General features: G+C 44.9%; 1 protein-coding gene across 5 annotated transcripts in view; it reads right to left on the bottom strand.

The window, feature by feature from the left end:
* The window catches only part of ptpn13 (protein tyrosine phosphatase non-receptor type 13), a 149,915-nt gene that overhangs the window by 78,501 nt on the left and 57,810 nt on the right, over positions 1-13,604 (bottom strand). For all 5 annotated transcript variants that reach the window (XM_029692418.1, XM_029692414.1, XM_029692417.1 and 2 more), the window contains one exon: positions 9,307-9,894. In XM_029692418.1, the coding sequence (XP_029548278.1) occupies positions 9,307-9,894 (588 nt within the window). The remainder of the gene's footprint in view (positions 1-9,306; positions 9,895-13,604) is intronic.

The following is a 13,604-nucleotide window of genomic DNA, read 5'->3' as shown; positions in this document are numbered from 1 at the left end:
CTATGATATTCAAAGCGTTTGGTAGCGATTGAGATGCATTATAGTAAAAATATTGTCTGCATATGAGAGGAAGAAGATCAGTAGATTTTTAGGGAATTGGTATTATTTCCTTCGATTGCCGAATTGCCTGGGTGCGGGGTTCCATGGATATTAAAATAGAAGTTGAAATTAGATCGCCTTGTCTGCTGCTTCTAGTGACTCTGAACAGAGCAGATATTGCCTGTTGTGGCTGAGGGTATATAAGCATTTTAATGTTATTAATGAAACTGGAGCCAATTCCCATATGTTCCAAGACAGACCAGAGATATGATCAAAAGCTTGTAACAATTCCAAAGATTTAATGAGATAGTTCACAAGCATTTCGCTTAACCCGCAATATCAGCCAAATGTGTATCCGACCAATAAAACTTGCTAAAAAGAAGAAAAAAAAGTCAATTGAAATGAATTCATTTGGCCCGAAATCTATGGATTCACATGACCCGGGAATACAGATATGCATCTGTTGGTCACAGACACCTTTAGAAAAGGTAAAGGCATGGATCAGAAAACCAGGCAGTATCTGGTGTGACCACCATTTGCGTAATGCAGGCGCGACATCTCCTTTACATTAGGTTGGATCAGGCTGTTGATTGTGGCATGTGGAATGTTGTCCCACTCCTCTTCAATGGCTGTGCGAAGTAGCTGGATATTAGCGGTAACTGGAACACACTGTCATACACGTCAATCCAGAGCATCCAAATCATGCTCAATGGGTGACATGTCTGGTCGTATGCAGGCCATCGAAGAACTGGGACATTTCTCTACTTCCCGGAATTGTGTACAGGTCCTTGCGACATGGGGCTGTGCATTATCATTAGGAAACGTGATGGCGGCAGCTGAATGGCAAGGCAATGGCCCTCAGAGCTCATCGTGGTATCTCTGTACATTCAAATTGCCATCGATAAAATGCAATTAATGTTGTTGTCCGTATGTTATGCCTGCCCATACCTTAACCACACCACTACGGGGCACTCTGTTCACAACGTTGAACGTCTGCCATCTGCCCAGTGGCCATCGAACGTGAGCATTTGCCCACAAGTCAGTTACGACGCCAAACTGCAGTCAGGTCAAGACCCTGGTGAGGATGACGAGCACGCAGATGAGCTTCTGAGATGATTTCTGACAGTGTGCAGAAATTCTTTGGTTGTGCAAACCCACAGTGTCATCAGCTGTCAGGTGGCTGTCTCAGATGATCCCGCAGGTGAAGAAGCCGGATGTGGAGGTCCTGGGCTGGCATTGCGCAATGGGTCTTGCAGTTTAAGGCCGGAATGGACGTACTGCCAAATTCTCTAAAATGACGTTGGAGGTGGCTTATGGGTAGAGAAAGTTAACATTAAATTCTCTGGTAACAGTTCTGGTGGACATTCCTGCAGTCAGCATGCCAACTGCACGCTCCTCAAACTTGAGACATCTGTGGCATTGTGTTGACAAAACTGAACATTTTAGAATGGCCTTTAAATTGTCCCCAGTACAAGGTGCACCTGTGTAATAATCATGCTGTTTAAATCAGCTGCATGATATGGATTATATTGGCAAAGGAGAAATGCTCACTAACAGGGATGTAACAAATTTGTGCATTTGAGAGGAAAGCTTTATGTGCATATGGAACATTTATGGGATTTTATTCAGCTCATGAAACACTGGACCAACACTTTACATGTTGCATATATATTTTTGTTCAGCATAATAAGGTGACGAGGCATCATATTGTGTTGGCTTTCTGCCATGTTTGAGAAGTCAAAGCTCTTGGAGGAGTTCTTTGGATAATTTCCTTGCGTGTTTTTTCTCCTCTCCGTTCTCAGCCCGTCTGCTCCTCCCCCATCTCCTTCCGGGCAGGCAGGCCCGTTGCCCTAGCAACTCCACACAGACAGTGTGTACACATGCTGCTCCAGAGCCTGTACTGTTCTTCCTTCTACAAGCATGATGTCAAAACTTTGTTCACCTTGCACAATATCGCTCATCCACAAAATGTTCACATTCGCTTGTAAATGTCCAAACTCACCAAAAATGAAATTCGGTATGTATATGTACCTTTATGAGCTGGATTGCCTGTCTTTGCAATTTGTTTATTTTCCTTTGTGCTCATTAGCATTTAGCTAGCAGCCTCCATGGAATTCTCTACAAAGTGCTAATTTTGTTAGCATTCTGGTAGACGTCCAATGGGAATTTTTGCATTTTCTGGCGCCCCCTTGTGTACTAAGCCGGCAATACTGTAAATCCTGGGATGAGAGAAGGACTGTAGGATGATATGAACATCTGGATCCCGCCCCAACCATAACAATTACCATGGGGGAAAAAATGGCTTTAGGTCGTGGATGGCAAATTCTGCTCTCTGTCTTATCAATAAACTAAGTTCTGTCTTGACTTTGGAAAGAGCTACCTGGTCTGGAAAGAGCATTTGTTGAGAACACTAATGCAGTTAACAACATTTCCAACTCTGACATCTAATTGGTGATTTATTCAACCAGATGCAAATGCAGTTGCATTAGTTTTTAATAAAACATTTGGGGGGGATAATCTTTATTTATCATTATGAATTTATTTATTTCAAAATTTAAAATCACAGAAATGTAGGACTTTGTAGTAATGAAATGTTGAAACGCCATCTTCTCTATCTTTTAGTACATTCTAAGATTTGAAGTTGGCAGTAGTAAGCATGATGGTCAGACAAGCTCATACAGTGCCTTCGGAAACTATTCAGACCCCCTTGAATTTTTCCACATTTGTTACGTTACAAGCCTTATTCTAAAATGGATTAAATACAAATAAAATCCTCAGCAATTTGCACACAACACCCCATAATGACAAAGTGAAAATAAGTTTAGACATTTTGCAAATGTATTACAATTTTTTTTTAAATGAAATAGCACATTTACACAAGTATTAAGACCCTTGCTAATAGACTCGAAAAATTGAGCTCAGGTGTAGCTTGTTTCTCATTGATCATCCTTGAGATGTTTCTACAACTTGGAGTCCACCTGTGGTAGATTCAATTGATTGGGCATGATTTGGAAAGGCATACACCAGTCTACATAAGATCAGCAAAAACCAAGCCATGAGGGTCGAAGGAATTCTCCGTAGTGCTCCGAGACAGGATTGTGTCGAGGCAACCGATCTGGGAAGGGTACCCAAAATTACTGCAAAATTGAAAGTCCAAGAACACAAGTGGCCTCCATCATTCTTAAATGGAAGAAGTTTGGAACCAGCAAGAATCGTCTTAAACTGGCCACCCGGCCAAACTGAGCAATCGGCGGAGAAGGGCCTTGGTCAGGGAGGGGACCAAGACCCGACGTCACTCTGACAATGATCTAGAGTTCCTCTGTTGAGATGGAAGAATCATCCAGAATGACAACCATCTCCGCAGCACTCAGGCCATCTCCGCAGCACTCAGGTAGAGTGGCCAGACGAAGCCACTCTTCGTGGTCTCTTGACAGCCCCGCTTGGAGTTTGCCAAAAGAAACCTAAAGACTGTCAGGTCTGATGAAACCAAGATTCAACTATTTGGCCTGAATGCTAAGCGTCACGGATAGAGGGAAACCTGGCACCATCCCTATGTGAAGCATGGTGGTGGCAGCATCATGCTGTGGGGAAGTTCTTCAGCGGGCAGGCACTGGGAGACTAGTCAGGTTTGAGGCAAAAAATGAACGGAGTAAAGTACAGAGAGATCTTTGATGAAAACCTACTCCAGAGCACTTAGGACCTTAGACTGGGGCAAAGGTTCACCTTCCAACAGTGGTTTCGGGACAAGTCTCAATGTCATTGAGTTGCCTCAGCCAGAGCCCGGACTTGAACCCGATCAAACATCTCTGAAGAGACCTGAAATAGCTGTTGCAGCAACACTCCCAATCCAACCTGACAGAGCTTAAGAGGATCTGCAGAGAAGAATGTGAGAAACTCCCCAAATACAGGTGTGCCAAGCTTGTAGCGTCATACCTAAGAAGGCTCGGGGCTGTAATTGCTGCCCAAAAGTGCTTCAACAAAGTACTGAGTAAAGGGTCTGAATAGTTATAAACTTGCATTTCAGTTTAAAATAAATTAGCAAAATTTTTTGGGATATTTTGTGTAGATTGATGAGGAAAATTTTTTTAAATCTATTTTAGAATAAGGCTGTAACCTAACAAAATACGGAAAAAGTCAAGGGGTCTGAATACTTTCAGAAGGCACTTTATTTTATTAATGAAAAGACAATAGATTGTGTAGATAGTTTTGAATTCAATTCGTGAGAATGACTTATGCCTGTTGAGTAGAAAGTGTACACTTCTGCGTTAGAGGATTATGTGCTCACCGGGCATCAATGAGGTTGTAATCAGAGAGTATATGCTGGAGAGCTTTGGTTGTGGTGTGGATTGTATTCTCACATGTCCAAAATGACATTCATGTCAGTCACATATAACCAAATGGAATTAAGTTAATGCTAATGATATGCTGTTCAGAGAAAAACACATAGGATAATATGAATTTGGAGCACACACACAAATAAAAGGTCATTTTCTTTCTATTTTGGATACATTAGGGAAGTGATTCTCCCTTCTTGGTCTTCGCCTTTAACCCAAGATGGTGATGAGTTTCTTATGTATCATTATGAATACACTTAGTTTTGTTTGGGGCTGATGAAAAAGCAGACAGTTTGTACAAATGGTTCTCTATTCAATGTGTGTCCTTTTGGAACAGGTTGTGTTTCTTGGAGCATGGCTATATAAACATGGTTTCTTGCTAGAATATCAAAGACAGCTGGAAGGTTTAATAGGACTATTAAGGCCTTTCAAATTCCAAGAGAGAATAGCTTAGCGTTGACATTATTAAAAAATATGTTATTAATAATATAATATTCTCAAAGAAGTCTTGAGCTGCTTTGGCAGAAAATAACGTGTGTGTTGTATTCTGGAAGGTGAAGAAGAGTTTGCCGGGTGGATGAAGTCATGTCTCAGATTTAGCCTACATAGCTTGGATCTCACTTCATTGTAGGTTTCCCTGTTTTAGCAGTCAGTACTCTGGGTAGATGCTGATCTTACAGTTACATTTGTCATTTAGCAGACGCTCTTATCCAGAGCGACTTACAGTAGTGAATGCATACATTTCATACATTTTTTTTTCTCCTTACTGGTCCCCCGTGGGAATCGAACCCACAACCCTGGCGTTGCAAACACCATCCTCTACCAACAGATTTACACGGGACTACATGTTCTTCTCTACATTAGGTCAGAGCCCTCCCCGATTCCGCTGCAAGGCGAACAATTTGTCCTTTGACTTCTGTGGATTCGTACATTCATACAGCAAGACCCATTCCGGAGTGGACCAGTGCAGTGTTAATTAGCATCATGGGACCCCAGCTTCCTCCTGCCTGACCAGTTCAGAGAAAAAGATTGCTCATAAAGAAGTTGTGTTGCCCGTTCCACGACAGTTTCAAGTCCTATGATGCCCACATTGAATTTAAGTGAATAACTTAAGGTGATTCTATTTTCTCTATTAAGAGATTGATTTCCCCCTCTAACTTCGCTCACGCTGTTTCCAGGTCATGGAGTTGTACCTCTGTCTCATTGGCTGCCTTCTACAGACTTTCCACTTTAGTTGAATAGGCATACCTTTCAAAAGGGAGCAATGCGAGTGATTCATTTACAAGTTAAGTGGCAGAGGTAATCCTCAAACAATCTCTTGGATACTTGTTATACAATGAATGTGCCACACCTTAATATGGTGTTTTACAATTGACAATTTTAGAAAACAAGTCTGTTTATTCATCGTCATTTTGCAAAAGAAAACCACGATAGACCACACGTTTCAACGCATGCCACCGGACCCAAAACCCTGCGAGTTGTTTGTCATTTTTGAACAGTTTGTGCTTACTGGCTAGTGGCTACTGGGATATTTATGGTCAATTTGAGCTGCAGACAAAGAATTTCACATTTCAATTCACATGACATCCTTGCCTTTTTGTTGTGACTTGCAAAGTCAAATTCTCTTTCACCACCCTGCTCCTCAGACTCTCCTTCATATCTCCTAGTGGAAATAGGGCCTTAGGTGAGTTGGAAAACAAGCTCTGAAGAAAGTCCTTGCTGTTGAATGTGTGACAGCATAGAAGCTATGGCCTTCAGCTATGTTCAAACAGAGAAGAAGAGAGGACCAACTCGGATTATTTACAGTCTGGATGCTCCAAGGAGGAAGCAGAAGAGCCTCCCTCCCACTAGACCATATGCTAACTGGATAATGATAGCTTACTAGGAGAAGAACCTCCCTCTCACTAGACCATATGCTAACTGGATAATGATAGCTTACTCGGAGAAGAGCCTCCCTCCCACTAGAACATACGCTAACTGGATAATGATATTAGAATTTCCGGTAACTGCAGTTTGTTTTACAGTGCAAAAACATTATACAAAGAAAGACATTTTTTGGTGTGATAGAAGCGTTCATTTTCCAGAATTGTGTTTTTTTTTCAGGGGGTTTTACCCCTTATTAGATAAATATTCTCTGCCCTGCAAAGCAATGCCATCCTCAGCAGCTACGGTTTTGCCCCAGTTTCTGCTCCTGACCCCAGGTATCTCTGACACAGGTTTGAGGCCTATGGATCTGATCACGTTAGACGACCATATCATCTAGGTCTGTGAATCAAACACACGCTCGGTCACACTGCAAGGTGAGTAAGTGACAAAACAAGAGGACTTTGGGTAAAACCATTTGAATTCAATCACTTTGACAGCACCCCTTTTGATTTGAATGAAACCTTTCATATTTGCCCATTGTAGAAGTGGTCAGAAAGTGACTTTTTAGACATGAAGGTGATCAAAGTTATTTCCATTACTTTATGTATATTTTTTTTTACCATAAAAATGTAAATTCTAAAAACTAGATTTTTTCATATTCGCATATATTGTAGCATAGACCCTATTTTACGTCATCTGAAGTTGTGTTGTACCCACCATAGGTTGAGACACATGTTCTTGAATACATGGAATGACCACCGTTTCATAGTATTACTGTATTAAGGTGGTTAGCTATACCCAGAGGAAAAATATTTGATGGTCTTGTACATACAAGAGCTACTAGATTCAACAGCTACTGCTTCTGCATTCACAACAATTATTCTGAGCCAAAGTATTGCCTAGCAACCTTCAACCTCTTAAAAGCCCTCCCCTTCCATTTTGACTTAACCTAACTAAGTCTTGCGACAGCCGACAACTTTTGAAGTCAACAAGCAGAAAAAAAACAGATTTAGAAATACTGTGGTAATTAGTTTAGTTAGGCCCCTCCCCCTCGTTCTCCAACCCATTCGGGAGCTCAGCCCATTCCATCCTAGCCCAGTCTAGCCAATCCCATCCCGGAGCCCAGCCCATCCTATCACATCTCAAGCCCAGCCAATCCTATCCCAGCCCATTCCAGAGCCCGGTACAACCAATCACGGCTCAGCTCCGCCCATTACAGAACCCAGCCCAGCCAATTCGAGAGCCACATGACACGCTGCCAAGCACCGGAAAGTCCAATAACATTTGGATTTCCCCTCATCCGCTACACATGACTCCAATTACTGACCTCAGGGAAGCTAGGAAACTATAGTCCTGATTGAAGCACCTTGGCCCTGAAGTGGAGAGGAGGGGGGTAGAGGAAAGAGAAGGGTGGGGGAGGGGGGAGGGTGGTGGTGGAGGAGGAGGGGGTGGTGGAGGAGGGTGTGGTGGAGGAGGAGGAAAGAGAAGGGTGGTGGAGGGGAGAGGGTGGTGGTGGTGGAGGAGGAGGAAAGAGAAGGGTGGTGGAGGAAGAAAGGAGGGTGGTGTTGAACTGCAGCCGGAGGAACAAGCCACAGTTTAAGGCTCCATATGTTGGTAGGGTGAGAAAGGTTAAAGAGGAGAGGGAGGATGGAAAGAGGAGGAGGCTGGTACACTGCAGCCAGAGGAGCAAGTCACAGATTAAGACTCCATGTACATGGAGGTAACCAGAGAGCATTAACCGCTGCTGTGCCATCATTTAAAAACAACCACAGAGGAAGGAGAAAAGAAACAGAGCAAGCTGCCATCCCAATTGGGACCCTATTCCATACAAATGTGCTACTTTTGACCAGAGTAGTATGGGCCCTGGTCAAAAGTAGCGCACATAAAAGGGAATATGATGCCAATTGGGATGCAACCGAGGAGGGGTAGGCAGGCCGGATAGGAAGGCCTGAGGTTTATTAATAGGAGCTCGTTCATTCCGTCCCTCCCTCCCTCTCTCCCTCCTTCCCTCCATTCATCCAGCCGTCCCTCCCTCCCTCCATCCATCCAGCCGTCCGTCCGTCCGTCCGTCCGTCCCTCCCTCCATCCCTCCAGCCGTCCCTCCCTCTAGCCCTCCCTCCCTCCCTCCATCCATCCATCCAGCCGTCCCTCCCTCCCTCCCTCCAGCCCTCCCTCCCTCCCTCCCTCCAGCCCTCCCTCCAGCCCTCCCTCCCTCCCTCCCTCCCTCCCTCCATTCATCCAGCCGTCCCTCCCTCCCTCCATCCATCCAGCCGTCCGTCCCTCCCTCCCTCCCTCCCTCCCTAAAGCCTCCATATGGCCACCAGACACCCCTGCATTAGAGAAGGACATAAACATTAACGTCCCATGTGACTTCATATCAGTAACACTTCTCAGAAATTAAATAAGAGCCATGGCAAGTAGCTTACGGCTGTCATGGCTGGTGGCAGCACGCAAGCAGTGTCAAACATACACCAGTGTGTCACACACAGACAGAGAGAAGAGCAGGAGAGAGAGGCAGACTTGGTTATAAGTGAGAGAGGGTTAAAGGGCTAGAATTATCCTGTCTCTTATTAAAAAGCAGGCATTTGGAAAGCACAGCCACTCTGTCTCATGCACTCTGGGTGTTAATCCCAAACGGTACCCTATTCCCTTTATAGTGTACTACTTTGACCAGGGTCCATAGAGCTGGGATAAAAATGAGTTCACTACAGCGAATAGGATGCCATTTGGGATGCACCTGGACCAACACAGCTTCCCACATCCAGGCCATCTAGAACATCTCACTAACCAGTCAGCCTCTCTGCTCTGGTAACGTCATCTCACACATTATTCACCTTTCTAAACGTCTCAATAGCTGATAGACTAATAGTTATCAATTTCATAGCAGCAGGTCCACAGAGGAGTCTGGTCTACATGGTAGTGCTGCGGACTCCACACCACACATACCCCCGTGAGATAGTGGTCCAAGCACTGTCTCAGTCACTCTCCTGTCTGTGCCCCTGACATTTGAATCTCGTCATCTACTTCCTGATCCTAAAATTAAAACCAGGGGAAAAAAAGGTCTCACCATCCATGGCCTGGCGCAGCACCTGCAGCTTCCTCTGCTTCTCCTTGATCCGGTCATAGGCTGAGGTCAGAGCTGAGCTGCTTGACAGGGGTGAGTGGTGGTGGGCCTTCGTCCTGGGCGTCTCCAACCCCCCAAAGTCTGAGTAGCGGTTCTCCCTGTCTCGGTACACCCGGGAGGCTGACTTGTGCCTTCCCCCTGAGCGGGTACTGAGGGCACTGCTACCCCGCCTGGCATCCTCAAGGGCTCCAAAGCGGAGCATATCCGGGTCTATGTGGGCCAGGTCTACAGAAGACGCCCAGTTCTTCTTCTGTTGGGCTGTTGAGTCTCCTCTATAGGGCAGGGACCTCCTGTCCAGCTCTACCGGCCTGCCTCTCTGCTGGGGCTCGAGGTAGAGGGCCAGGTCTGCGGAGGACTCGGACCCAGGATGGTAGTCCGATGGCGGGTAGGGACCAGGCAGGGCCCCCTCACCTCTCAGGAGGTCCTGGATGGGGAGGGAACCCATGGAGCGACTCAGACCACGGTTCAGAGATGCCTGCTCCTGACTACGAGCCTTGTAACGCTCCAGTACCCTCGGGGCTGCACTCCTCCCTGAGGGGAAAGACAGAAGGTAGATCAGACAACAGGGAAATAACATACCGTATAGGGACTAATGAGAAAGTGTACCACAGGTGTTTGTGTTACACTACATGACCAAAAGTATGTGGACACCTCTTTGTCGAACATCTCATTCCAGATCATTGGTATTAATATGGAGTTGGTCTCCCCTTTGCTGCTATAACCAACTCAACTCTTCTGGGAAGGCTTTCCACTAGCATTGCTACGGTGACATTCAGCCACAAGAATTTGTGCGGTCGGGTTATTAGGATCCCCATTAGCTGTTGCAAAAGCGGCAGCTACTCTTCCTGGGGTCCACACAAAACATGACATAATACAGACCGTCAACAGACAAGAACAGCTCAAGGACAGAACTACATACACTTAATGTTGGGCGATTAGGCCTGGCTCACAGTCGGCCGTTGTTACAATTCATCCCAAATGTGTTTGATGGGGTTGAGGTCAGGGTTCTGTGCAGGCCAGTCAAGTTCTTCACAACGATCGCAACAAACCATTTCTGTATGGACCTCGCTTTGTGCACGTGGGCATTGTCATACTTAAACAGGAAAGGGCGTTCTCCAAACTGTTGCCACAAATTTGGAAGCACAGAATCATCTAGAACGTCATTGTATGTTGTAGCGTTAAGATTACCCTTCACTCGAATTAAGGGGCCTAGCTCAAACCATGAAAAAAAAATAGACCCAGACCATTATTCCTCCTCCACCAAACTTTACATTTGGCACTATGCATTGGGGCAGGTAGCGTTCTGATGGAATCCACCAAAGTCTGATTCGTGGTGAAGATGGTGAAGCAGGATTCGTCACTCCAGAGAACACGTTTCCACTGCTCCAGATTTACACCGCTCCAGATGACGCTTAGCATTGCACATGGTGGATCTTAGGCTTGTGTGCGGCTACTCGGCCATCCATGGAAACCCATTCCATGAAGCTCCCGACTAACAGTTACTGTGCTGATGTTGCTTCCAGAGGCAGTTTGGAATTCGGTAGTGAGTGCTGCAACTGCGGAGAGGCGATTTTTGCACCCTACGTGCTTCAGCGTAGCGCTTGTGTGGCCTACCACTTCACGGCTGAGCTGTTGACGCTCCTACACATTTCACTTCACAATAACAGCACTTAGACCGGGGCAGCTCTAGCAGGACAGAAATTTGACTTGTTGGAAAGGTGGCATCCTATGACGGTGCCACGTTGAAAGTCACTGAGCTCTTCAGTAAGGCCATTCTACTGCCAATGTTTGTCTATGGAGATTGCATGGCTGTGTGCTCAATTGTATGCACCTGTCAGCAACGCGTGAGGCTGAAACAGCAGAATCCACTAATTTGAAGGTGTCCACATACTTTTGTAAAACAGTGTCTTCGGAAACTATTCAGACCCCTTGATCTTTTCCACATTTTGTTACGTTAGACTTATTCTACAATGGACTCAATAAATATTTTCCATCAGCAATCTACACACAATACCCCATAATAACAAAGCGAAAACTTTATTTTTATAAGTGTCCACAAATGTATTACAAATACAAAACAGAAATACCTTATTTACATAAGTATTCAGACCCTTTGCTATGAGACTCAAATTTGAGCTCAGGTGCATCCTGTTTCCATTGATCATCCTTGAGATGTTTCTACTTCATTGCAGTCCACCTGTGGTAAATTCAACTGATTGGACATGATTTGGAAAGGCACACACCTGTCTATATAAGGTCCCGTAGTTGACCGTGCACGTCAGAGCAAAAACCGAGCCATGAGGTCGAAGGAATTGTCCGTAGAGCTCAGACAGGATCGTGTATAGGCACAGATCTGGGAAAGGGCACCACAAAAAATGTCTGCAGCATAAAAGGTACCCAAGAACACAGCGTTCTCCATCATTCTTAAACGGAAGAAATTTGGAACCACCAAGACTCTTCCTAGAGCTGGCCGCCCGGCCAAATTGAGCAATCGGGGGAGAAGGGCCTTGGTCAAGGAGGTGACCAAGAACCCAATGGTCAATCTGACAGAGCTTCAGAGTTCCTCTGTGGAGGTGGGAGAACCTTTCAGAAGGACAACAATCTCTGCAGCCCTTCACCAAATCAGGCCTTTATGGTAGAGTGGCCAGACGGAAGCTACTCTTCAGAAAAAGGCACGACAGCCCGCTTGGAGTTTGCCAAAAGGCACCTAAAGGACTCTCAGACCATGAGAAACAAGAATCTCAGGTCTGATTAAACCAAGATTTAACTATTTTGCCTGAATGCCAAGCATCACGTACGGAGGAAATCCGCCACCATCCTTACAGTGAAGCATGGTGGTGGCAGCATCATGCTGTGGGGATGTTTTTCAGCGGCAGGGACTGGGAGACTAGTCAGGATCGGGGCAAAGACGAACAGAGCAACGTACAGAGAGCTGCTTGATGAAAACCTGCTCCAGAATTCTCAGGACCTTAGATAGGGGTGAAGGTTCACTTTCCAACAGGACAACGACCCTAAGCACACAGCCAAGACAACACAGGAGTGCCTTCGGGACAAGTCTCTGAATGTCCTTGAGTGGCCCTGCCAGAGCCCGGACTTAAAACCGATCAAACATCTCTGGAGAGACCTGAAAATAGCTGTGCAGCAATGCTCCCCATAGAACCTGACAGAGCTTGAGAGGATCTGCAGAGAAGAATGTGAGAAACTCCCCAAATACAGGTGTGCCAAGCTTGTAGCGTCATACCCAAGAAGACTCAATACTGTAATTGCTGCCAAAGGTCCTTCAACAAAGTACTGAGTAAAGGGTCTGAATACTTATATAAATGATATTTTTTTTATTTGTAATACATTTGCAAAAACTTAAAAAAACATGTTTTGCTTTGTCATTGTATTTAATACATTTTAGAATAAGGCTGCAACATAAAATGTGGAAAAAGTCAATGGGTCTGAATAATTTCCGAAGGCACTGTATATAGTGTATAACTATCTTGGTGTCAGATCATCTTGCAAGTTCTGTGACAACCATAAGGAGTTGACAAACTGCACAAATAGATCTGGGGCCGCTTCCGACTGAAGAACGAGAGCGAAATAGATCAAATAGATCTGCTTCCGACTGAAGAACGAGAGAGAAATAGATCAAATAGATCTGCTTCCGACTGAAGAACGAGAGAGAAATAGATCAAATAGATCTGCTTCCGACTGAAGAACGAGAGAGAAATAGATCAAATAGATCTGCTTCCGACTGAAGAACGAGAGAGAGAAATAGATCAAATAGATCTGCTTCCGACTGAAGAACGAGAGAGAATAGATCAAATAGATCTGCTTCCGACTGAAGAACGAGAGAGAATAGATCAAATAGATCTGCTTCCGACTGAGAACGAGAGAGAAATAGATCAAATAGATCTGCTTCCGACTGAAGAACGAGAGAGAAATAGATCAAATAGATCTGCTTCCGACTGAAGAACGAGAGCGAAATAGATCAAATAGATCCGCTTCCGACTGAAGAACGAGAGAGAAATAGATCAAATAGATCTGCTTCCGACTGAAGAACGAGAGAGAAATAGATCTGCTTCCGACTGAAGAACGAGAGAGAAATAGATCAAATAGATCCGCTTCCGACTGAAGAACGAGAGAGAAATAGATCAAATAGATCCGCCTTCCGACTGAAGAACGAGAGAGAAATAGATCAAATAGATCCGCTTCCGACTGAAGAACGAGAGAGAAATAGATCAAATAGATCCGCT

Source organism: Salmo trutta, chromosome 15 (genome assembly GCF_901001165.1).
Source record: "Salmo trutta chromosome 15, fSalTru1.1, whole genome shotgun sequence".
Classification (NCBI taxonomy): domain Eukaryota; kingdom Metazoa; phylum Chordata; class Actinopteri; order Salmoniformes; family Salmonidae; genus Salmo; species Salmo trutta.
Note: the sequence above shows the minus strand (reverse complement) of the source record. Positions and strands in the feature narration are given on the sequence as shown.